This window comes from Primulina eburnea, chromosome 10, assembly GCF_022965805.1.
Source record: "Primulina eburnea isolate SZY01 chromosome 10, ASM2296580v1, whole genome shotgun sequence".
In the NCBI taxonomy this organism is placed as follows: Eukaryota; Viridiplantae; Streptophyta; class Magnoliopsida; order Lamiales; family Gesneriaceae; genus Primulina; species Primulina eburnea.
This window is the reverse complement of record NC_133110.1, coordinates 3,528,411-3,553,471: the sequence shown is the minus strand read 5'-3', so window position 1 is coordinate 3,553,471 and position 25,061 is coordinate 3,528,411. Positions and strand designations below refer to the sequence as shown.

General features: G+C 36.4%; 4 protein-coding genes across 4 annotated transcripts; 1 reads left to right on the top strand and 3 right to left on the bottom strand.

Annotated features, from left to right (window-relative positions):
- Positions 1–1,947: 1,947 nt before the first annotated feature.
- LOC140803762 (carbonic anhydrase Nec1-like) lies at positions 1,948–3,780 on the bottom strand. Its single transcript, XM_073159644.1, has 7 exons — positions 3,677–3,780; positions 3,216–3,427; positions 3,020–3,126; positions 2,798–2,915; positions 2,551–2,718; positions 2,369–2,422; positions 1,948–2,076 (listed from the first exon to the last, which is right to left on the bottom strand). The coding sequence occupies exons 1-7, from the start codon at positions 3,750–3,752 to the stop codon at positions 1,990–1,992; spliced, it is 822 nt and encodes a 273-aa protein (XP_073015745.1). The 5' UTR covers positions 3,753–3,780; the 3' UTR covers positions 1,948–1,989.
- A 5,629-nt stretch (positions 3,781–9,409) lies between these two features.
- LOC140842583 (probable pectate lyase 12) lies at positions 9,410–12,530 on the top strand. Its single transcript, XM_073210589.1, has 4 exons — positions 9,410–9,737; positions 10,613–11,519; positions 11,639–11,841; positions 12,258–12,530. Exons 1-4 carry the CDS (start codon positions 9,598–9,600, stop codon positions 12,451–12,453), a joined length of 1,446 nt encoding a protein of 481 aa, XP_073066690.1. The 5' UTR covers positions 9,410–9,597; the 3' UTR covers positions 12,454–12,530.
- A 3,800-nt stretch (positions 12,531–16,330) lies between these two features.
- LOC140803693 (uncharacterized) lies at positions 16,331–18,373 on the bottom strand. Its single transcript, XM_073159587.1, has one exon. The coding sequence runs from the start codon at positions 18,371–18,373 to the stop codon at positions 16,331–16,333; it is 2,043 nt and encodes a 680-aa protein (XP_073015688.1).
- Positions 18,374–19,903: 1,530 nt separating this feature from the next.
- On the bottom strand, positions 19,904–23,004 carry LOC140842582 (ACT domain-containing protein ACR10-like). The gene is made up of 6 exons (XM_073210587.1): positions 22,614–23,004; positions 21,954–22,172; positions 21,279–21,384; positions 20,794–21,130; positions 20,319–20,603; positions 19,904–20,230 (listed from the first exon to the last, which is right to left on the bottom strand). Exons 1-6 carry the CDS (start codon positions 22,765–22,767, stop codon positions 20,093–20,095), a joined length of 1,239 nt encoding a protein of 412 aa, XP_073066688.1. The 5' UTR covers positions 22,768–23,004; the 3' UTR covers positions 19,904–20,092.
- Between the last annotated feature and the right edge of the window lie 2,057 nt (positions 23,005–25,061).

Here is a 25,061-nt window from a genome sequence, read left to right as displayed (position 1 = left end):
ATAGTAGTTATTTTCCAATACTTTTGGAAAAAAATTGGTGACAATATGTTTAGTTAGTAATAATATATAAGGAGAATGAAATATACGTGAGGTTAATTATAATAATAATAATTATTATTGGTATTATTAAAATATTTAGATTGATTTATTTTTAAACTATGTATTTTTAAATAATACGCAAACTTTAGATATTCTTTGCGTACGTGCTTTGAGTATAGGGTTTAGGACATGTAATTGCACATCTTACGTATATTTTACAATTACGTTACTTGGAGACACCACAACGCAACACATTTAATTCTTTTCTTTTTCATAAAACGAAGAATATAAATATTTAATTCATCAATGAAAAATTAATATTTGGAAAAATATTTATAAAATGTTTTTATAAAAGAATTTTTTACAAAAAATTTGTTTTAAGAATAAATATGGTTTTGGACAACTATTTTATAAAAATATTTAATTTGAATTAAAAAGACGTTAGAACAAGTATTTAAAAAATTGATTTTATAGTCAAAAATAATTAAGGATGTTTGTACAACTATTCCATAAAAGCATTTTAATTTTTGTTTAATCCGAATTTTTTATTATTAAAATATCAAAAAACATATCACAATTGTTCTTTAAAACTATATTTGGTTAACATTTTTTAAAAATATTTTTCAAAAATGTTTTACAAAAAAATTTTCCAAATAAATACTTTAAGTTTTGTCACTTATAAAACACTAAAAACATTTTTAAATTATTTGTCCAAACTGATAATCTGCAATTTATTTTGATGGGAATAATTTAATCAAACATCAAATAATTACAACTCGACGTAGAATTTAAATTTTTTCCACTTAATTTAAAAACTTTATGTTGCATTTGAATGATGAATTTGAAATTGGAGATTTAAAATGTAATAGTTTGGTCGGAAAAAATCTAATTGACAAATAATTTCATATATCTATTAGTTATTTTTTGAATTATTGGAAATATTTCAAATTCACCCATATATGGACTCGTTTCCAATCTCTTTAGTCCAAACGAAACCTATTAATTTACTTAAATTCCTTGGGTGAATCCAGTACAAACTTAAATACAAAAAAATTGAATATCCCAATCGACATTACTCAAGCAAATATAGTTTAGTATATAATCTAATTAAATTAAGATTGTATTTTGATTGATGTATTTGAATCTAAGAATTTCAAATCAATAATAACAATTTTACGTGAATTTAGATCATTACAAAAACTTCTATGATACAGTCTCATTGGTTAATTTTGTAAAATAGATATCTGACACAACCTGATCCATGAAAAAATATTACGTCTCCCAAGAGAACTACTCGCTTGGGTAAATCAATCCCAACTATTAATTTTTCGAGACATCGTAGTGGATTTCAAACACATATCAGTATAGATTTTATTTCAAAATTTCAAATTTTTCATTCAAATACTCAATCAAATTCAAATATTTCGATCAGAATGTAATAAAATATTTGCAAACTCCATCAAGCAGACAAAATAATCTACTTGATTAATCTGCAAATCAAATTTCTAGCCTGTATTGGCGGTGGGCTGAATCAACCAACTGGATTAAAACAAATCCACTGAAAAGGGAGGATTATTTGACCTCCCCGATCGAGAATCTATACGAAATTATTCTGTGTCTTCTAAGGTTCGTCTTAATTGTTTATTTTTAGGTCTTCATTGTGTAATAAATCGAATACAAAACGAAAATCCCAACTTAATTTTACAATAACAATATTAATAAATAAATTCGGAAGATATAATTAATTACAGTCTGTGCACATTATAATGAATGAGAGTAAATTCAAATAATATATATATATATATATATATATATATATATATATATATATCTGTGTGTGTGTGTGTGTGTGTGAATAATAATAAGAAGAAGAATAAGTTGTTGAGGTGTTGAAAAATGCATTAGATATCAAAAGTTTCACCCGAAAATAAACCTTCATAATTCATATAATCAGTTGTTTGTATTTAATAATGGCAAGTAAAGTTCTACGTCTCGACTATTGCGTTCTTGCAACGGCCTGGCGTTTTCCTCCGCATGCTGTCGATAAAACAAAAGACAATCAATCAGGTCCACTTCACTATATTACAAAAATATACACACACCGAAGGTGCGTGAGAACACGGAGTGAGATAAAATTATTTTATTCGATTGATCGGTTCGGATCGTATTAAAGATATTATACCAACAGTTGATATGATGACACGTGTTGTCGCATTACTATTATCAACATTAATATTAGTCGTATGTTGAAATATAGATAATTGGATCCAAGTATTAACCTAAATGTCATTTTGAAAAAGAAATGTGACATCTATATTTGAAAACTCACATCATGCACAGCATCTCTAAGCCACTTCACTTGATCCCTTGAAACAGTCTTCACCTGAAATTTAGTTTCATTTATAGAATTGATTTAGACCCACTAATTTAAACGAAATTAAATAATATATTAATAATACAAAGTTTGAAATATATATATATATATATATATATCAACTTGTTTTATATTACCTTTTTATTGATTGTCCAAATAACTCCTTGTGTACATGGCGGAATAGTGAGAGATCCAATATATCTGAAAAACCTTTTACTCTGTGTATTAATATCGTTTGGATCAATTGTACCTAAGTCCCTCGTTGCATTCTTCTTATCCATCATCGAGGATATATCTGTGATTAACTGTAAATATTTTTCATATTTTTTTAAAAATATATGAAACTATAATTAATAATTTTAATATTATTATCATTATAATTACCCTGGAGATAAATTTATCGGCTCTGCCAATCTTGTACAAGACACCGACAACAGCAATCTTATAATTTCCAACGTCTGGGTTTGTGTTTAGGTGTACCAAGTGCAACTCCATGTCGTAACTGTCGGAGAATTTAGCCATTAAATTCATTCTTATTCGACTAAATATTACGTATATTTGCGTACTCGGTATTCAAACATCGTTCTGTACGAGGGAATACGTTACCTTCTACCGTTGACGGTGTGTTCGGAGGGAGAATGCCAGTGGGCATATCGGAGACGATAGTCGTCTCCGTTAATCGACGTCCATCCACCATCACCAACCCATTCAATCTGCGATCGAACAATTATGATTTGAAAATATTATTGTGTGTCTATTATGTACGTATAATGAAATTTGAGTATTAAATGATATATCTTACTTGTAAATCATGACCTCTATTCTTGATTATTGCATGTGCGGCCTCGTAATTCTTCTTCTCTGGCTTTAAAATTATTTGAACCCTTTCACTGGACAAGTCTATCGGAGATTGCATGGTTCCATTGCTGCATGCACCCCATTCTTGCTTGATTTGTCCCCATTTCGTTGGACCCTTTTCGCCATCTTTTGAGTAATCGAACTCTCGTTCATCATCTAGCTATAATTAGTTTCCAAATGATCATATGTTCTTTGGCTTTAAAATCATTATTCATTCTTGCATCCAAACATTAAACTGCCTCCTTTTTTAAATTTCAAAACAAAATACATTTACAGAAATCGAATTTAATAAAATATTTGCATTCCGTAGATTTTACGAAATACACGGATAAAATATATTTGTTACCAACGAAAGTTAATAGCGAAATAACCAACAAAATAAATAAAAGTTCGTTGATCACATACCTACTTCTTGAGCATTGACAGATTTTGCTCCAAACAGAATTAAGAACACGAGAATATTGCAGTACATGGCCTTCATTTTGCTCTATTTCTCGATTATCATGTCAAAACCACAGCTATATATATATATATATATATATATATATATATATATATATATATATATATATATATATATATAAAATAATGGAACTTACCTGCCAGTTTCTTGATTGGTGGGTTCACGGGTCCCGTGTGAACATGAAGTTAATTAATTTTTTAAAAGATATAACGATTTTAGCAATAACACAAATATAATTATATTATAACTGGCAGATTGCAAGCAACTGGACAAATCTTAAGCACTGACTTACCAAATGCGAGGACGAATATTATTTGAAATAAATATTTGAAGTGTAGGTGAGAAAAAATATGGATAAAAAATCTCAAAATTTTATCAATTTTCTGAGGAAACAAATTAATGTACATTTTAAACTATATGACTATGTTTGGTGTGTAGGACAGGATAACTAATTGGATTGATGATAAAATTTAAGCTAAGGATATATAATGTGCAGTGATGAAAGAATGTTTTGTTTGGTAAAATTTTAATGAGAATGATAAATTTTACATTTTTTCTTGTTGAGACAAAAATACTCTAAACTAACATCGATGACAATTTGGTATATAAAATGATATTTGTAGCAATGTTTTCAAAATCATGTGTTCATCTATTAATAAATAAATATTTTATAAAATTTTAAAGTATAGATTATGTATTTATCTAATAATTTATTTTTTAATAAAAATTAATATGATTTTGCATTTTATCTTATTTTTTTCTCTATTTTTTTAATTTTATTTAGTTTCATCATGAAATAATTATTTATGTGATGTGTGTGCAAATAAAAAAAATGGGATTTTTTGTGGGTAAAATGGTAATTTATGTAATATTTTAAAAATTGGATTCTTAATCCTCCCAAAACAACGAGATGTCTTCTCACCTAAGTAAGTTTTTTTTTATCATGTGTTTCTTGATTAATTGGACCCATAAAAATGAGACAAACATGAGTTTAATAATCTATCATTTGCTTATCAACCATACGAATATTTTATGTAAGTAGGCGCGCGAGTAATTTTTTTATTTTTATTTTTTCTTTATTCGTCTTCCTGGCTCCTGCCTACCTCCATGACTGGCGTCCACGAACAATGATTAACTAAACAATAAAATAAATAAATTATTATTGATATTTTGTCAAAAATATAATATGACACTTTGATACAAATAATATTAATAAATAAATAAAAAAGTGTCAGCCTCGCACCGCCTTCTTGCAGGCTCCCTCCCTGTCTCCAACACAATACGACAAGAACCTAGGAGAGAACACATTAACAATTGGCCATGAGGTGGAATCAATTTATTAAATAAAGGAAATAAGCGTCAAATTAGTTCCATAATTTGTCGTTACTTTTATTTGTAAAAGTGTGAATTTTGGTCATCTAACTTTGTTTTTACTGGCTTTTTAAGAGTTTACGTGACATCCAAAAATACTAATACGGTAACTATAAATATTGATATCATCGTGAATAACTATTAACGTGTCAAACATCAGGTGTAATAAGATCGAAATTAATTTAAAAAAAAACGAAGTTAGATGACAAATTAACGGTTGAGTTTAAGCTAGCCTAAGTTAAGGCTACTATACTGACTATTGATCAAATTACTCATGTTTTATCGTATTAGTTCTATCAACTTTAATATTACTCATTTGTTGAGACATGAACAATTGGATACACAAATGAAAAACAATATCATTCACGACGAAAATTCAACATTAACAAGTTAAATTTTGAAAATAAAAAATATTACAACCATGACATAAAATGATTATTTTCCCACAAATGAAATCAACAAGTCCTGCAATATTGCAGGATTTGATTAGAAAGATGCACGTGGTAGCAAACAAGAAAGTCGTAGATTAAAATTTGAAATTTTCTCCATAAAATTTATAAAAATCTAGATTAAATATCTCTCGACTTTTAAACCCTATAAAACTCTTTAAAAATCATTAATTTTTTCACATGGAAAACATCCGACTAAGAGGTGTAGGCTTGAACTTTGAATCCAGTTTAGAGCAAATTACACCCCTCCCCAAGTGTGGGCTTGAACTTTGAATTCTCTGAGAGAGTTGAGGTACGGCCCATATCAGTTATAGACCACTGAGCATAGGCCCAATACGAAATTCGGTGTTAATGAAAAGGAATGTCTGACAAAGCTCCTTTTAAAATTTTAATTTTAAAACATAGGAAAACCTCGTTATTTATGTAGATCACTTATCAATGATTATGAATTTGATTTTTCTATTATTTTTTATCGATATTTTTTCCGACAAATATGTCACACATGATATATTATATGATTATGAATTTGATTTTTCTGTTATTTTTTATCAATATTTTCTCCGACCGAATATATCACATATGATTTATATAGTATAATTTACTTGATTTACATTGATTTTCATGTGAGTTTCCTCATCTCAAAAAAAAAAAAAAATTCCTATGTGTGTGTTAAGTCAGGCGTGGCATGTTATCCCTACTCCAAGAAATTGTCTAAAATGGGTGGAGTCCCAATATAATTAATGATTGTGTCTCATGTGAGATCGTCTCACGAATTTTAATATGTGAGACGGGTTAACATTATTGATATTCGCAATAAAAAAATAGTATTCTTAGCATAAAAAGTAATATTTTTTTCATGGATGACCAAATAAGATATCTGTCTTACAAATAAGACACGTGAGATCGTCGCACACAAGTTTTTGTCATAATTTAAAAAGTTCAATAACGAGGACCCTACGTTTGAAATACAGTCAAAAAAATGGACCCATGTTCTGCACGAATTCAGGATTCCACCACTAATTCTTTTTTTGTTTCATTTTCTTGAAAAATTCATATTCGAGAATCGAGGACGTTGAAAACGTATACGATAAAGCGATCTGTCTAAGAAAATGTGTAGCCAATTTCAAAGATACATGCCCCACATTTTATTTATTTTTTATGTCTAAATTCTAACCCTTGGGAGGGAAAGGATCTTCTTTGTGGTAAAATATGAATCTTTCGGCGATGATTGATGTAATATAATGAAATAAAGTATAAATGAAATCAGATAATTTCTTAATTAAAATTTTCATCCAAAATGGATGGAATGAGTATTTTCATGAATAAGAAAAATATCACATTGGAACGATCATTCATATCCTATGTCATACCAAAAAAGAGTATAAGAAATGAGATATGAATGTTCTTTTCATTTTTAGTTCATTTCTTTATATCAAACATGCACTTAGATTATCTAAATAAACAATAGATCATTACCATAACGGTATGTTGAAACTAAATATGTTAGTTAGTTTATGTTACATCGAGTATGTTTCCTTCTCTATATCAATTTCATTTTCTTCGTGTTTTTATGGAAGTTGACTTATATATTGTGATGATCTAAAAACTAACATTTGACCACGTCATAAAAGATAAATACTCAAACTGTAGCGTAGAACAATCTTAAAAGTCAATTTTTTTTTTAAATTAAAAAAATTAAAATTTTGTTTATAATAGTGAAATTGGTTTTTTTTTTTTTTTTTTTTTACTTTTGAAAAACAAAATGGAACCCAGACTTCGAAATTCAAGTTTTTTGGCTTTTAATTTTTTTAAAGAATTTATACATCCAAATATTCTGAATTTTTTAAAGAATGCTAGTCGAGCTTGAAGTGATACTTTCTGAAAGAAATAATCAGCCTAATAAGAGGAAAATTCTGTATCTAGTTTATCGATTTTGATAATTAATTTCTGATGTAATTATTTTTAAAAGCCTTGAAACGACTGAGTGATAATACTATCAAGAAAATATAAGGGAAATAAATAATTTAACAAGTCGTTGAACTGTTAAAAAGTATGATATATCCGAAACGTAGTAAAGTGAAGTGATAAAAAAGAAAAGTACCGCACTTTTTACTACTTTTGTGGGATATCTGTTTTTTTCCTCGCAAAAATGTCACAATCCAGAAATTATTTTATTTCTTATTTGACATATCTAACCAAATTATACACGTAATACAAAAATTTGTAAGAAATGATAAATGTGACATAAGAATTTGTAACAAACTGTTTCAAGATCAAATGTATAAAACAAATATTGTTAGGATTAAGTGTTTATTATTAGGCTAAAAACTATAGATGTTAGCTAAGATTTAATTTTATTTCTTTATACTTATGACATTGCAGAATGCATCTATTTGGTTGCTAATAGGTCGGACTATTAGGTTAATAAGTTCAATGAGGTGCGTGTCTATCTGTTGGTGTTGTCTAATATCCCTTAGAGATTAGTTTTATCTTTTTCCTACCATCGGACTGTCTCCGGCAGAGACAATATTACCTTTTAGAGTGGGTCTCATGTGAGACCGTCTCACGAATCCTAATCCGTGAGACGTGTCAACCCTACTCATATTCATAATAAAAAGTAATATTCTTAACATAAAAAATAATATTTTTCATGGATAACCCAAATAAGATATTCGTGTCACAAATACGACATGTGAGACCGCCTCACACAAGTTTTTGACTACCTTTTAAGATCTGGTGTCACTCTTTTACGGACCATTAGTCAACCAGATCAAGCGGCGTAACGTCAACAGCTTGATATATGAGAACTTTCCAGAAAGTCACTCATCCAGCACTATTCTTACTCGTGTATGTTTAACCAACAAATATCTTATATGATTTTAGTTATAAAAAATATTAAAATGATATATAAAATAGTTTTTTAAGTAGCAATTTTTATCATATACGTGGTATCATAATCTATATTCGTAAAACATATCAGGTTTGATCCATATCTAAAGTAAAAAGTTAATGTTTTTGGCTCATATAATTTTTTATTTAAATATTTTTTTACAAAATCTCATGATACATATCAGAAAATTAAATATTTGAATTTATATTTTTAAAAACGGCCAGATTAATAAATTAAACCTTAATATAGGGCCGCATTAACCCTGCAAATGGAGCTAATCACGGAATCAAAAGACGAAAAAGAGTGTCAGAAACAAAATTGCTTTAGGGCCATCATATTGACCAACATTGTTAAAAAGCAACTGAGTCTATTTCCCTTAGGCAGAGCACAGCCATCATTCATATATAGCAAAATGCAAGATCCACTTATAAATTAAATATTTATTTATATATTCAAAATATTTTAAAACTGAACCAAACGATACAGCTCAATTACGGTTCGAATTATGGACATTACTTTCATATCAACAAAAATATATACTAATACACTTACACATGAAGTGAAAAAGACCTAGTTATTTGAAAATTTTCCAGTGAAAGTTTAATCTTCAATTTAAGACATGTTCTACTCGATTTCACCTGCAATTTTTGCTTAGTCATATTCATATTTACAACAACAAGTAATATTTTGACATTAAAAATAATTTTTTTTCATGAGTGACTCAAATAAGAGATCGATATCATAAAATTGACTAATAAAACTGTCGTGTTTTTGCGTTCGGGTAGACTTCTAATTTAAGGGGGGAAAAAATAATTTATCCTAAAAATTTGACCGAGTTTGGTAACTTTTTCTTCTTCTGTTGTGATGATGATATGACATCATATGCTGTTATCTTAAAATAAAACATTTCACATCAGATAGACCACATTGGGCCTATGAGAACTAAGTGCAGATAAATTAACTGTTACCAACGACATTAACTTGACAAAAGATTGTAGAATGCAACTACAAATATACTGCCCAGTTAATATATCTACTCAGAGAAAGCGTTGAACTGTTCAACATGTTCGAACTTCTAAGAAACTGAGAAACACCGACTTCCTTCTTCTCCTCACTTCCCACTATCGAAGCAACAGTTGCAGAGTTTAGTGGAATGGAAGTGCTGAAAAGTAGCAGCTGCATTGTGTTTGTATTCCTTGTGGGTGCATTTTATTGCCAGGTTTCAGCATTGCTGAATCTCACTCTCCCTGGTCAGCACCCGGACCCTGAATCTGTGGCTCAAGATGTTTACAGGCAAGAACTTGCTTCTGGGTTTTGGCTTCTTTGTAAATTTTTCGTGCAGGTTTCAGTTTTAAGTTTCCCCGGTGTTACTTTTCCTCTTCATTTGGCTGTAAAAACTTTATTTCAACACTGAAAGTGTTTGTTTACAGTGTTCTATGGCAATGTGCCTGTTTAGGATGATAGTTCCAGTATCACATCAGTGAAACTTGCATTTTCTGAAAATCTGTGAATTTTTTCTTCTTTCAAGGTGTCTGAACCATTTTTGGATTATCCAACTCTGTATAACACAAAATATGAGCAGCAGACTTGTGGGATATTTTTATCTTTCTTTGTCTCCACAGTGTTTTACTTATTTGGCTGTTTTAAGCAAAGTTATATGAGGACATACAGTCAATCATCACCTTCCACCTTAAGGTAAGGAGATTAAAATTTATTGTTATTACACTTAAAATCTTCAACTAAATTCTTGTTGGCGCACGCCCCACAAGAACAAGTTTTTTCTTCTTGATCTGTGTGGTCTTCCATGTCAGACATCTTCTGCGTGTAAGAAGATTAAAATTTATTGTTATCACACTTAAAATCTTCAACTAAATTCTTGTTGGCGCACGCCCCACGAGAACAAGTTTTTTCTTCTTGATCTGTGTGGTCTTCCACCATGTCAGACATCCTCTGCGTGTTTGGATCTGTACACTTGCTTGAATTCGTCTATACTTTTAAGCTAAAGTGTGGTCCTCCGTCAACTTTTCAGTTTTCTGTTGCATGGCAAGGAATCCTATGCGTGTTGTCTTTCATAAATTGACTATACTGACAAGTAAATATAAATGTTTACTCTTATTTATATCTTATATTGGACACTGAAAGGATTTTCTTGACATTAAATCCTACAGAAGAGTTAATGCATCTATATCAAGAAGACAAATCCTATCCTACACCAACAGTGAGCAGTCATCCACTTGCTTCACAGGCAATCCCATGGATGACTGCTGGCGTTGCGACCCCAACTGGCAACTCAACCGTCAAAGGCTTGCAGATTGCGCCATTGGGTTCGGTCAATATGCCCTTGGTGGCAAAGGAGGACGTTACTATGTCGTGACAGATTCATCAGACCACGACGCGGTCAACCCAAAGCCGGGAACCCTTCGCTATGCGGTCATTCAAACCGAACCTCTGTGGATTGTTTTTCCCACCAATATGCTCATTCATCTCTCCCAAGAGCTGATTTTCAACTCCTACAAGACTCTAGACGGCCGGGGAGCAAACGTGCATATAACCGGGGGCGGATGCATCACATTGCAATATATAAACAATGTCATCATTCATAATATACACATACACCATTGCTACCAATCGGGGGAGACGAATGTTAGGTCGAGCCCAACGCACTATGGGTGGCGTACAATGTCAGACGGTGATGGGATCTCAATATTTGGATCAAGGGACATTTGGATCGATCATTGCTCGTTGTCAAATTGTAAAGACGGCTTGATTGATGCAATCATGGGATCCACTTCGATCACCATATCTAACAGCATTTTTTCTCACCATAACAAGGTGATGTTATTAGGCCACAATGACAATTACTTGCCTGATTCTGGGATGCAAGTGACCATAGCTTTTAACCATTTTGGTAAAAAACTAATCCAGAGGATGCCAAGATGTAGAAGGGGATACATACATGTAGTAAACAACGACTTCACGAGGTGGGAAATGTATGCGATCGGAGGGAGTGCGAGTCCTACTATCAATAGCCAAGGAAACCGCTACATCGCCTCTTTCGACAACGATGCAAAGGAGGTAATATAACCGTCTTTTGCTCTATGAAAAACATCACTTCAAATTGGAAGAGCTCTTTACATTTTCTAATGAAACTTTTCACAGGATTACATATTCTGTTGAACTAATTTGTGTTGTAGGTTACAAAACGGTTGGATACCTCGGATGGAGAATGGATGAATTGGAATTGGAGGAGTGAAGGAGATATAATGGTGAATGGAGCATTCTTTGTGGCGTCAGGACAAGATGTCGGAGTGAAATATGAAAAGGCTTATAGTGTGGAGCCAAAGTCAGCTGCTGATATTGACTTGCTCACGCTCAACGCGGGTGTCCTTCGGAGCAGGTCATTTTACTTATTCTTTCTAACTTTGTTCTCTTTTCCCTGTCTTGCTTTTGCTCTTTTTCTTAAAGAAGTGGTCACAAATTTTGTTTGCTTCTCAGATAAAATGCTAAGAGAATCCTATATACAATCTTACAAACATTTACAAATTATTTTGAACTAGAACCAGATTATCTCCGCAGATAATACCCATTGGTTGGCTTTAAAACCACTTTTCATGCTTTGGATCCATGAGGCAACTCGCGTGAGCAAGTCTTGCTTGCCATGGGAGAAATCAATTGTACCACCTTGAAAACATTTTCAATTTGTCCATAAGACGAGCCATGTCTCCTTACATCCTTTACTAAGGGAGCACACGTAACATAGTAACAGAGTCATCGTTCAAAATGTTATACCTAACTTGGTTTTTCTATCAGCAGGGGTAACAAACTGGTTAAGTGGACAGGAGATGGTTCTGGAGCTGACTTTGATTCAAATTCCGACGGGTTTGACGACTATGATGACTACTCGGGGAGCAAGAAGCCGCCTTACACTAATACCTCTATCCTGACAACTTTTCTAACGATCTTGACGATCTTTTTGTTTCTACATGACACTACAACTTCCCTTATATAGTGGAAGCCATGTAATGACTGTGGGAGAAGCCTTAGTATGGTTTCCTTCCTGCATTTTAGTTGTGATATTTAGCTTTACTAAGTCGAAGAAAATTTTCTAGAACAAACCCAAAAATCAAATTGAAGAAGAACGAATTTGGGATCTGGTTGTCACGGGAGCAAACCTTTCAAGTTCATGTACTATCTTTGCCAATCAATTCTGCCCCTAAAAGTAAATCACTAAACAGAGCCTCGATTTAAATTTAGTAATTTGTCCACCAAAATGGAAGTAGCAATGAAACTGCAGCAGTTGAAATATCGAATGAGATAAGACTACTTAAGTGAAACCATACATAGTTGAGACTTTCATATTATTACATCCTGATACTCACGGGAAATTTAGGGTCCGATCCACGCAAGCGTCACTAATCCAGACACGGGCTTCAAAATTACCCTGGGCCTGAAATCACAAATAAGACCGTTAGGAGGGGGCCAGGAGGGTGTCCTGGCGTAGCCCCTCCGACGCTCAAGTCAGTGACTGAGGATATATGGGGGGAGCAGCTAAGGGTGCTGCTGAAAACAATATATTGAATTGAATCCCTGAACTGAACACTCAGACCTGGTATTTATAAGAGAATACATGGGCCCTTGATGGGCTACCTGTGGGCCTTACAGATAGGCCGGGAGTTTGGGCCGAATTTTGATGGGTTCATCCCTGGGGTATCACCAGTCTCCCCCTCCCGAGTCGAACTGAATCGTAGGTTCAAAGTTCGATTAGTGGTGCTGTTCTCGGGTTATCGGGTGCGAGTTTTGCATTATCTTCCAACCGTTCGTCAGTCCCCAAAAATTTGGAAACAAATCACATTGCCAACGCCTCGCCTCGCCCAGCCAGCCCCCGCCCGAGCGCCCCGCTTGTCACGCTCGCCCAGCCCCATTCTCGCCCGAGCGTCCCGAGCGCCCTGCTCGCCCGAGCGCCCAACTCGCCCTCGCCCTGCCCTTGTCTCGCTTCACCCTCGCCTCGCCCAAGTCCCGCCTCGCCCCCTTCGCCAGCTCGCCCAGAACCTTGCTCGCCCGCCCAAGGCACCCCTCGCCTCGCCCAGCTTCGCCCAAGCCAACGCTGCAGGCTCGCCCAAGACATCCCTCGCCTGCCAAGCTTCACCCTCGCCCTCTCGACGCTCGCCTGCCATCACGCCCCACTCAGCACCTTCTTCGCTCTCGCCCGCTCGCCCAACCAGCGCACGCTCGCCCATCACACCTCCCCGCCAGCTCGCCCCGACAGCACGCCCACACGCTCGCCTGTCACGCTCGCCCAAGTGCAAGCACCAGCTCGCCCAGCCCCCGAGCACCACATGCTCGCCTGACACCCGAGCACCAGCTCGCCCCTCGCCCTCGCCATGCCACGCTCGCCCCTTGCCCTTCGTCTGCCAACTCGCCCCTCGCCCTCGCCTGCCCATACACCTGCCAGGCTCGCCCCTCACCAGCTCGCCCAAGTGCAAGCACCAGCTCGCCCAGCCTCCAAGCACCACATGCTCGCCCGACACCTGAGCACCAGCTCGCCCCTCGCCATGCTCGCCCCTCGACCTTCGTCTGCCAGCTCGCCCCGACGCCCAAACATGCTCTCGCCCAAGCACTCCATCACCCTTGCAAGTGATTATTTCTGAAATAAATTTTTTCAACACAGTATGTCCTCGTCGACCCATCTTCAAGATCCTCTACTAAGCCTTTTGAAGGAAAATAATCCTCACTTCCCCGTGCACTTGACTCCTCTACTAAGTCGGGCCTTAGTATGCAAAATAAAACTTCAACCTCCTCAGCTTCTAACTCATCTGTTAGGCGATGCCTTAGCAGAAAAATAAAGATTCAACACCTCCACCCTCTAACTCCTCTGCTAAGCCGGGCCTTAGCAGAAAAATAAAAATTCAACGTCTCCACCCTCTAACTCCTCTGCTAGGTGATACCTTAGCAGGAAAATAAAAATTCAACGCCTCCAACCTCTAACTCCTCTGCTAGGTGAGACCTTAGCAGGAAAATAAAGATTCAACACCTCCATCCTCTAACTACTCCTCTGCTAGGTGAGACCTTAGCATGAAAATAAAGATTCAACACCGCCACCCTCTAACTCCTCTGCTAGGTGATACCTTAGCAGGAAAATAAATATTCAACACCTCCACCCTTTAAATCCTCTGCTAGGTGAGACCTTAGCAGGAAAATAAAGATTCAACACATCCACCCTCTAACTCCTCTGCTTAACAGGAAAATAAAGATTCAACACCTCCAACCTCTAACTCCTCTGCTAGGTGAGACCTTAGCAGGAAAATAAAGATTCAACACCTCCATCCTCTAACTCCTCTGCTAGGTGAGACCTTAGCAGGAAAATAAATATTCAACACCTCCACCCTTTAAATCCTCTGCTAGGTGAGACCTTAGCAGGAAAATAAAGATTCAACACATCCACCCTCTAACTCCTCTGCTAGGTGATACCTTAGCAGGAAAATAAAGATTCAACACCTCCAACCTCTAACTCCTCTGCTAGGTGAGACCTTAGCATGAAAATAAAGATTCAACACCGCCACCCTCTAACTCCTCTGCTAGGTGATACCTTAGCAGGAAAATAAATATTCAACACCTCCACCATTTAAATCCTCTGCTAGGTGAGACCTTAGCAGCAAAATAAAGATTCAACACATCCACCCTCTAACTCCTCTGCTAGGTGATACCTTAGCAGGAAAATAAAGATTCAACACATCCACCCTCTAACTCCTCTGCTAGGTGATACCTTAACAGGAAAATAAAGATTCAACACCTCCAACCTCTAACTCCTCTGCTAGGTGAGACCTTACCAGGAAAATAAAGATTCAACACCTCCATCCTCTAACTCCTCTGCTAGGTGAGACCTTAGCATGAAAATGAAGATTCAACACCGCCACCCTCTAACTCCTCTGCTAGGTGATACCTTAGCAGGAAAATAAATATTCAACACCTCCACCCTTTAAATCCTCTGCTAGGTGAGACCTTAGCAGGAAAATAAAGATTCAACACATCCACCCTCTAACTCCTCTGCTAGGTGATACCTTAACAGGAAAATAAAGATTCAACACCTCCAACCTCTAACTCCTCTGCTAGGTGAGACCTTAGCAGGAAAATAAAGATTCAACACCTCCATCCTCTAACTCCTCTGCTAGGTGAGACCTTAGCAGGAAAATAAATATTCAACACCTCCACCCTTTAAATCCTCTGCTAGGTGAGACCTTAGCAGGAAAATAAAGATTCAACACCTCCATCCTCTAACTCCTCTGCTAGGTGATACCTTAGCAGGAAAATAAAGATTCAACACCTCCAACCTCTAACTCCTCTGCTAGGTGAGACCTTAGCAGGAAAATAAAGATTCAACACCTCCATCCTCTAACTCCTCTGCTAGGTGAGACCTTAGCATGAAAATAAAGATTCAACACCGCCACCCTCTAACTCCTCTGCTAGGTGAGACCTTAGCAGGAAAATAAAATTTTTGCTCCTCTCCCCACTGCTCCTCTGCTAGGCGATGCCTTAGCAGGAAAATAAAATTTTTGCTCCTCCCCCCACTGCTCCTCTGCTAGACGATGTCTTAGCAGGAAAATAAAATTTTTGCTCCTCTCCCCACTGCTCCTCTGCTAGGCGATGCCTTAGCAGGAAAATAAAATTTATTTCATCCTCCCAATACAACAACATCCATGAACTTAATATAAGAACTTGGTTTTATTGAATTCCAACTAATTACATAGGAAAATGCAAAGATGAAATACATTAACAATAAATTCAAGAGTAATATTTTCTGAGGTGGTAAGCATTTCAGGGTCCCTTTTAAGCCTTGCCCTGTGCTTTCTCCAACTTTTATGCTCCTCTTATACCTCCCTGGAACAAAGTCACTCACTTCTTCCTTTCCCAATAATGTTAAGCTCCACCCGTGATCTTTTTCCCTCCCCCCTCACTATCCCTTCATAACACCGACGCGCGACTTTTTGGTCCCCGCACAAGACTCCAACTCCTTTTCCCACAGGAAACTTAAGCTTCTGATGATAAGTGGAAGCTACGGCTCTGAAATCCTTCAGGGCTGGCCGTCCTAGAATTCCATTATACGCTGAAAAAGTATCCACCACGGTGAACGCTATCATCTTTGTTATCCGCCGAGGATCAGTTCCCAAGGATAGGGGAAGCACAATCTGACCCAAAGGCGGGATGACGTGTCCTGCAAACCCATACAGCGGGGTGGAGACTGGCTCAAACTCGAATCCTTCCAGCTTCATTTGATCCAACGTGCTCTTGAACAAGACGTTTACGGAGCTTCCATTATCAATAAATATCCTCGCCACATCATAGTTGGCAATGATGGCCGTCACCACCAAGGCATCGTTATGGGGAGTCACAACGTCTCGAAGGTCTTCCGGTCTGAAGCCGATGATGGGATCTTGTGGTAAGTCTTCACCCTTAGATATCTCCAAGTTCTCCAACCTTCTCCCATGTGTCTTCCTAGCTCGCCCAGAGTCTCCATCAGTAGCACCCCCCGAGATCATATGAATCATTCCTCTCGTAGGGTGGTTATCCTCGTTCCTTCCCCTTCTCGGCTCGACGGGCTCCTGAGGGACATCTTGACATCGACCCTCTCTCCTCGGCTCTTCGATCCTCGGATGTATCCATGGAGGGCCTCGACCCCGCCTAGAAGACGGGCGAGATCTCAACTCACTCCCGGACGAGGACCCCTCTTGTCTACCCCACGACGGAGGTCGAGCACTGCTCTTGACCCTCTGCGACTTCTCCCCCCTCTCCCCTGACTCCCTCACCTCCATCACCTTATCTCGACTCCTATCCAGAGGAACATGTGATGAGAATTGTCCTCTACCTTTGGTTATGTCCTCATCTCTTTCTACCGCACCCCTCTTCCTTCCTCCTCTATCTGCTCCCTCAACTCTACTTCCTCCAGGCCGGCTCTCCATCCTTCTGTACCGTTGGGCATCTTCTAAGTTTACATATTTTTCAGCCCGAGCCAACAGATCATCATAACTTGCCGGAGGTTTCTTGACTAGCGACTTGAAAAACTCCCCTCCTCTCAGTCCTTGTGTAAAGGCACTTATCATTATGTCGGGGGTAGCCGCCGGTATCTCCAGCGCTGCACTGTTGAAGCGCTGGACAAATTCTCGCAAAGTTTCCGCCTCCTGCTGCTTCATCACAAACAGGCTCAGATAATTTTTCTGATGCCTCTTGCTGCTGGCGAATCGGTGCAAGAAAGCCGTAGCAAAATCCTCAAAAGACTGTATGGAGTTAGGCTGCAGGGTATTAAACCATTGTTGGGCAGACCTCACCAACGTGCCCAGAAACACCCTGCACCTGACTCCATCCGAGTATTGGTGCAACAAAGCCGCATTCTCGAATCTTCCCAAGTGTTCCTCGGGGTCAGAATGTCCATCATATTCTCCAACATTCGGTTGTCGGAAACTCGGGGGAAGTCCTTCCTCCAGAATGGCAAGCGAAAAAGGACTTCCTTTCTTGGGGACCGGCGCTCTGCTTCCCACCTGTTGTCTCAACATCTGTATTTCCTTCCACATCTCCCCCATCTCACTAATCTCTCCACTTTGTATGGGTGGCGTCTCCTCCACCCTACTCTGGTGGACTTCAACATTTTCCTCATGCTCCTGACGAGGGGCCTGTTCCTCTACAAACACAGACTCTTGATTCCTCTTCATAGCCTCATCCACTATCCGAGTGATAAATTGGCCCAACTGCTCCAAGGTCAAGTTTCCCACATTTTCATTAGGACGGGGTTGCTCGACCCTGGTCTCTTGACGAGGTTGTTCAGTTCTCGTCTCCGGACGGGATTGTTCCTGCCTCGCCTCAACATAAGACGGTTCGGGTCCCCTCTGAGGACGCGATGACGCTGAGTTAACTCTTCTGCTTCCTCTCCTGCCTACCATCTCTACGTCTCAACTCAAACTTCCCCCAGACGGCGCCAAGTGATACTCACGGGAAATTTAGGGTCCGATCCACGCAAGCGTCACTAATCCAGACACGGGCTTCAAAATTACCCTGGGCCTGAAATCACAAATAAGACCGTTAGGAGGGGGCCAGGAGGGTGTCCTGGCGTAGCCCCTCCGACGCTCAAGTCAGTGACTGAGGATATATGGGGGGAGCAGCTAAGGGTGCTGCTGAAAACAATATATTGAATTGAATCCCTGAACTGAACACTCAGACCTGGTATTTATAAGAGAATACATGGGCCCTTGATGGGCTACCTGTGGGCCTTACAGATAGGCCGGGAGTTTGGGCCGAATTTTGATGGGTTCATCCCTAGGGTATCACATCCCAAGAAACCAAGATTGAAACACAAGCCATTTCAAGAAAAATATTTCTAACAATCAATAAATGTTTTGTTCATCATATCTACTGCTGAATCCATGAACTGGTTAGTTAGTGTTAAACGCATCTTTTATGGGTTTTCACTTTGTTTTTATTATTTGCAATGTTACTCTTCTCAAGACATTTTTTTACTCATTTCAGCTCTTAAAACACAGTTTCCAAACAGGCATCATATGTTCCATCACGTATCTTATTCTAAGGTACATCGTGTTCTAAATCTTCTGTTTGTTGTCTGATTACTACCAAAAATGTATATTTACCGTATTGTATTATATGATTGTTGAATGATAATCACTTGATGAAATCTAGTATATGGAGCTCTTTTTTCTTTTTTTGGGTACCAGTGACTTTAGAGAAGATGCAATCAACAGGTTCGTGTACTTTTTACACTTTTATCAATTACTAACGCAAGCATAATCTATGAGCACTTCGATTGTTCGGGCTTCCGTGATGGTACATTCAGTTGGTAAAGTTGATTATCTGATTGATTGCCGTGCGTTTCAACCTGCTTTTTGCCTTCTGTATATTGCGGTGATGATGTGTTTGAATGATTTGAGAGTGCTACGGAAAGAAACATTATCGAGCCAAAACCCGGCAGAGAAACAGAAAACCCAGAGCATAATCTATATGGTCTAACAAAGAAGGCTCAAAGTGCTTACGGGGGAGTAAAAGGTGGGGGTGTGGTTTGATGTATTTTGAAATGGCAATACTTATGGCTATATGTCCGTTGAGCATAGCAGCAGCAAGTGACCCCAAGTGATACCCAGAGATTAGTGTGGTTTGATATATTTTGTAAATTTGAACTCGATTAGTATTGAATTTCAAGTTAGAGCTCGACTTATGAACATATCAATTTACTCGAACTCGAACTCAAAAAGTTCGAAAGTGTTAGTAACATAATTTTAAGGTTTCAATTTTATAAGGGCAAAAATATCCTCAAATTATATATCATTTTAAAATATAATCTATAATTACTAGTGCAGCACGAAATCATTAAAACTCGAGAGAAGTGAAGAATCGACGGACAAGGGATATACACCGAAGTTCCTTGTAACTAACTGATGGATACGTTTTCAAGACATCCGTCATTCAGCAAAAGATAAGGTATTATTCATTCGAAACCTCAAGAAAGAAGGGAACCTTTTCATCTCCCGATTACAGAGTCACTCAGCTTAAACTAGGACGTAGATCATACAAAAGCTAAGATGTTTGATTTAAAACGGTGAACATTAGCATATCTTGGAAAAAAATATTTACATTTTGCAGCTCCGGTTGTATTATTCCCAACTCATCAGCATCTTCCAAACAGTTTCCTCTATCTGTTTCTTCGAAACAGAAACACGGTCCCCTTCATCGAGTAGAACTCGGTAGACTTCCCATTCGCGGTCGCTAATCATATACCTCCCTATTTCAGCCTATAAAAACGGAAGAACTTCACGTGTTTAACATGTAATATATTATTTTGCATGGTAATGTTTTGAAGAAAGGATGAAGGGAAGTTACCGAAAATATAGGTTGATCAAGCATCTTTAGAGCAAGGGTTATGTCGTAAAAAACCAGGGGGCGACCCTTGCCAGATAACTCGACTGGATTAGCAATTATTAGCTCGGTGTCAGGGCCACGGCTGATCAATGATAGTCTGAGAGGTCTACTAAGTTCTATTTCAAGACGAGATTGCAATGCCTTGTGTTTGCTTGGGTCGATTATCTTCTTGCCATCGGATTGCATGAGGAATAAGTCCAGCTCACATTCTGCTTTCCCTTCCGTAGTGAATCGACCATAAGATACCTGGTATTCATAACAAAAAGATGGCCGCCTCAAACAAAAAAGTAAAAAATTGATCGTTTGATCCATTATTTATTTTAGAACTTCAAAGTCACCTCCTCCCAAGATCAATTCTCACAACTTCCTGAATCCTCCCTTGTAATTAGCTGTTGAATAACTGGTTAATGGAAATTTAGACAAGAAACTTGAGTACCTGAATGTTATAATCCTTCAAAGTTCGCATAACGTCGTATAACAGGCCTTTATGATCCTGGCAAACTATTTGGACAAGCGTATGAGAAGGACTCAACAAGTTATCAAACGTAATTGATGGGCACTTGAAAGATGCAGCATTGCTCGAATGTTCCTCAAGTGTTTCAATATTGAACATGTCTTCGGTAGTAGGATCCGAAAGAAACGAGGGTCCCTGAGAGCATGCAGTAATTTCAGAACCCACCATTTCTATGTCACAACTTATCATGGCATCCCCAAGAACAGCTCCTAAATAGTCTCGGGTATCGTCTTTTCTCTTCTTTGTATGTAGAAGTTCCCTAAAAAGATCATTATTAATAGGAAAGATAAGTTTTTTAGCAGAAGACGTTCATCAAATTCAACACAAGCAACAAAAGTCAGAGAAGTATACAGATGCAATCGGAAAAAAACTACACGCTTGGTGAAAAAATCGAAAATAACGCAAACCTCGTGTCAGTTATGAAGAACAGGTCCATCACTCTCCCATCTGGAGTGGTTGACACTTTTACTTTCTTAATCGTCAGCTCGAGCTCGCAAAGAACCTTAGTAACATCTGTCAAAAAATATGTCTAAATTTTAACATATGGATCGAACACAAGTGTTCTTCTCAATCAAGACACTTCACTGGTTCACAGAACCAGGGGACTAAATTGTACACATTAATACATCAAACAAGTGGAGAGGATTACGCCTCGAGATCTCTTTTTCCCGACAATTTAAGAAATCGAAATTTTATGTCAATAGAACCAATGATACTAGAAAAAACTCTCAACGATAAAAGCCGAAAGACTGAAAGTAGCAACAAAAAACCAAGAATATTGGTTTCTATTGGCATGACCTCTCCCAGTGAAAAAAGAGATTATTAGTTTGAAACTTCCATTTCACAGTTACAAAAAACTACCAACAAGAAGACTTGCAGCACATCTACACTATATTTCAAATAAGAGACCTCCCATGGGCTGCCAAATGATCTCGAGTTTAGAATTGATTTCTCTACTTGTATAATTGTCTGAATCTCGATAGTGACATGAATTTTCCCGTCTTTTTCTCAAATTTTAATCTTCCTGAGCTAGCTAACATCATATAGTAATTCATGCGGAGAGTTTATGGAATAGAACTTACCATGCAAAAGGCCTCTTCTGTCATAGCAACAGAACTTCAAGAGAAAAACATCAGGAGGTTTCCGAGGTTGCGAATCAGACGTGTAAAACAAAATTCCAGAAACTGAAGAACAAGATGGGCATGCCCCCATCAATCTGCTCTTCAACAAATCCCATTCGGTACTACCCTTGCTTACCACCCACAACACTATATAGCACCATTTTCCATCAGTAGATACATCTGAAACGAACACTCACAACATCAGACAATTCCCACCATGCAACACATCACAAAGAATCTCATAGAAAACACTGCTTTAAGACCGAACAGGGGACGAGGGATCGTCCCCATCCCGAATAAAAAAAAGTAAAAATTTCATGTGTCGTTCATTATAAAATCCACAGTCAAATGCAGGCAAAAGATTTTCGGGTTGGCGGTGAGCCTGTGCATCACAGGTCTATCATCCAAAATCCAAAGAATTTCAAGTTCAGCCCAAAACAATAAACATAAACATAAAACATGCAGAAAAATTCTCAAGAACCCAGAATTGAACTCCTAAAACAAGGCAGCGTGTAGTATCTATCATAAACATGTGCACAAATATGCATTCTGAAAGAACAAAAAGCGTAAAATTTGCACACATGAAATCATATGGTCTTGCTTTTAAACTGAAACGCGTACCAATCCTCACGACAGTGAGTCCAAAGAAGAGAATTATGCGGCAAATATCGCAACCCAGTCCAGTTTTATCCGGACAATTAACAGTAATCACACTGGGCTTTCCTTCTTGCTCCGACTGTTTGATCATAACCACATCGTCATACAATATGCCCATCTCCCCTGTCTCTGTTTCACCTCTTCTTCTTCAAATTCTGTCGAAAAGATTGAATCTTTGTGTATATGCAAACAAAAACAATTTGGGTTGACACTGCATTTTCAAGTTCCAAGCACAAAATGGAACTTTGCCCCAGTATATCCAGAGATTTCCTTCGTTACTCGTAAAACAAACTGGGCTTCTCTCCTCACCAAGTCCTTTGTAGCTGTTTTTTTACATTTATCTTTGTACAGCAACAGGTCTGAAAGTGAAGTCCTGAATAAATAAATATGCTGCCCTTTATTTATATATAAATTTCAACTTATTTTTTCCTAAAAAAATATATCAATTTTTTTTCAAAAAAATAATAAATTGGTTTTAATGGAAGAATTTTGTCTGTTAAATACACTTATAATAAGGTTGGTGAGAAGGTGGGGTGTTATAAAATCTGGTGAATCTACACCTCGGAAAAATCGTGTAAATATAGAGAATGATTATCATTATCTCGGAATTTATTTTCTACGAGTGTGAATTGAATCATATATTACTTTTTATTCTAAATATGAAAAAATCATGTAACAGATCTTCTATTTGGTTATCTATTAAAAAAATATTACTTTTTATTGTAAATATGAATAAGATTGACTTGTCTCACGAATAAAGATATGTGAGACCGTCTCACAAGTCACAAAAGATCTATAATATCTCTTTTGTATGTTTCGATAATCAAAAGAAATTTTTTTAAAAAAATAACGTGCATCTTTTTTTCTAATTTGATTATTTTTATTTTTATTTAAAAAGTGTTTGGAAAAAAAAATATGAAAATAGACTTTGTTATTATTATTTCCAGAAAAAAACAAAAACAACCTAGATTTTTATGATAGAAATGGAAAATTCATTGATTAAAGCCTAAAATGGATTTTATCGTAGATAAATCGATCACATTTTTTTTATGTGTTTCAAAACATGTCAAGAATGCTCTGGTGATCTCGACCCCACGTGGAAAATTCAAATATTTTAAATCGACATACAATTTGAAATATTTTGTCGCACATATGTTTATCTCAATATTGTTACTCTCTAATGAAATCAGTCTTTCAAGTCAGTAGCTGAGCCAGGAATCTGACGTTATCCAAGCTATAATTTTAAACTCTAACATCTTTTTATATTTTAAATTGATATACCCGAACTAATATCAAATTTATCTAAAATTATACAAAAATTTACATAAATTTTTTTAAAAAAAAAAATTTAGCCTGAGTACAAGTGGCTATACCTCCGCACCTGTTTCAAGTGCAACCTCTAAAATAAAAAAGATAAATAGCACTATGATACAACTTTAGTCGACATTGTAATTTCATAACATAATGATTCATTTGTTTTCATTTTGAATAAAATCTCGAAAATTGTATGATACGAGTCATAGTCCTATATAATATAATATTATTTTATACAAAATTATCATGGAAAAAAACAAAATAAATACATTAGCCAATTCTTAATGTAATAATTGTCTTTGAAATTTTGTTTTAACTTAGATTTTTTTTCCCAATAAGAAAGCAAAATAAATTTGAAAAGCACTTGTACGATTAAGATTACGATTCATTTTCATTTCGATAATTTTGAAATATGTGCATAATATTTTATTTGATTTTATATAATAATAAGGCCAAGTTGTGTAAATGTCACCATTCGTAAAAACACTACAAGATGTCGTGCAATATGTCCCCACCGATCATATTTATTTTTTTATTTGGATAAAGTTGATAAAATGGGAAAAAAATAATAATATTAATTCATATTTTATTTTCATATTCATATTTAAATAGAGCCACCCAACTAGGCAGCACATCACTCCTTTATTTGTTTTTTTAGCTCCACGCCACCTAGGAAAAGTTCAAGAATCTGCCATCGTTTTATTAAGAATTATAAACGAAATAAATATGTGTAATCAATTCGTGTCTTATTATGTATATAAAATAATATATTTGTATACAAATTAATTATTTCACAAAAGGGTTAGTTTATTTATGCACAATTAATTGTATGCTGTATCATATATTTGAGTTTTTATTTATATTTTATGTGCAGAGCTGACTTATTCGAATATATTTAAAAAAAATTAAAAATATAATTCGTTCCTTCACACAAATGAAATAAAACCCCACTTGTTCGTTCTTGTTTGTTTGTTTGTTTGTTTGTTTGTTTTCGATGGGTTAATTGAAAAAGAGAATGGGTGAGAAGTCGGGTTTCTATTAGGTTTGTGTGGATGGATTCATTTGGTGACTTTTAACTCTTATGGTGTTGTTTTACTA

Excerpts from the sequence above, each read along its gene's own strand:
- LOC140803693 (XM_073159587.1), bottom strand. The coding sequence starts at position 18,373 with ATGGTAGGCAGGAGAGGAAGCAGAAGAGTTAACTCAGCGTCATCGCGT.
- LOC140842582 (XM_073210587.1), bottom strand. The coding sequence starts at position 22,767 with ATGGGCATATTGTATGACGATGTGGTTATGATCAAACAGTCGGAGCAA. Across the intron at positions 22,173-22,613 it reads ACTCACTGTCGTGAGGATTG|ATGTATCTACTGATGGAAAA; the intron begins GTACGCGTTTCA and ends TGTTCGTTTCAG. Across the intron at positions 20,231-20,318 it reads TTGATCAACCTATATTTTCG|GCTGAAATAGGGAGGTATAT; the intron begins GTAACTTCCCTT and ends CCGTTTTTATAG.
- LOC140842583 (XM_073210589.1), top strand. The coding sequence starts at position 9,598 with ATGGAAGTGCTGAAAAGTAGCAGCTGCATTGTGTTTGTATTCCTTGTG. Across the intron at positions 11,520-11,638 it reads TCGACAACGATGCAAAGGAG|GTTACAAAACGGTTGGATAC; the intron begins GTAATATAACCG and ends TTTGTGTTGTAG. Across the intron at positions 11,842-12,257 it reads GCGGGTGTCCTTCGGAGCAG|GGGTAACAAACTGGTTAAGT; the intron begins GTCATTTTACTT and ends TTCTATCAGCAG.
- LOC140803762 (XM_073159644.1), bottom strand. The coding sequence starts at position 3,752 with ATGAAGGCCATGTACTGCAATATTCTCGTGTTCTTAATTCTGTTTGGA. Across the intron at positions 3,428-3,676 it reads TGTCAATGCTCAAGAAGTAG|ATGATGAACGAGAGTTCGAT; the intron begins GTATGTGATCAA and ends AATTATAGCTAG. Across the intron at positions 2,916-3,019 it reads CACACCGTCAACGGTAGAAG|TTACGACATGGAGTTGCACT; the intron begins GTAACGTATTCC and ends ATTCTCCGACAG.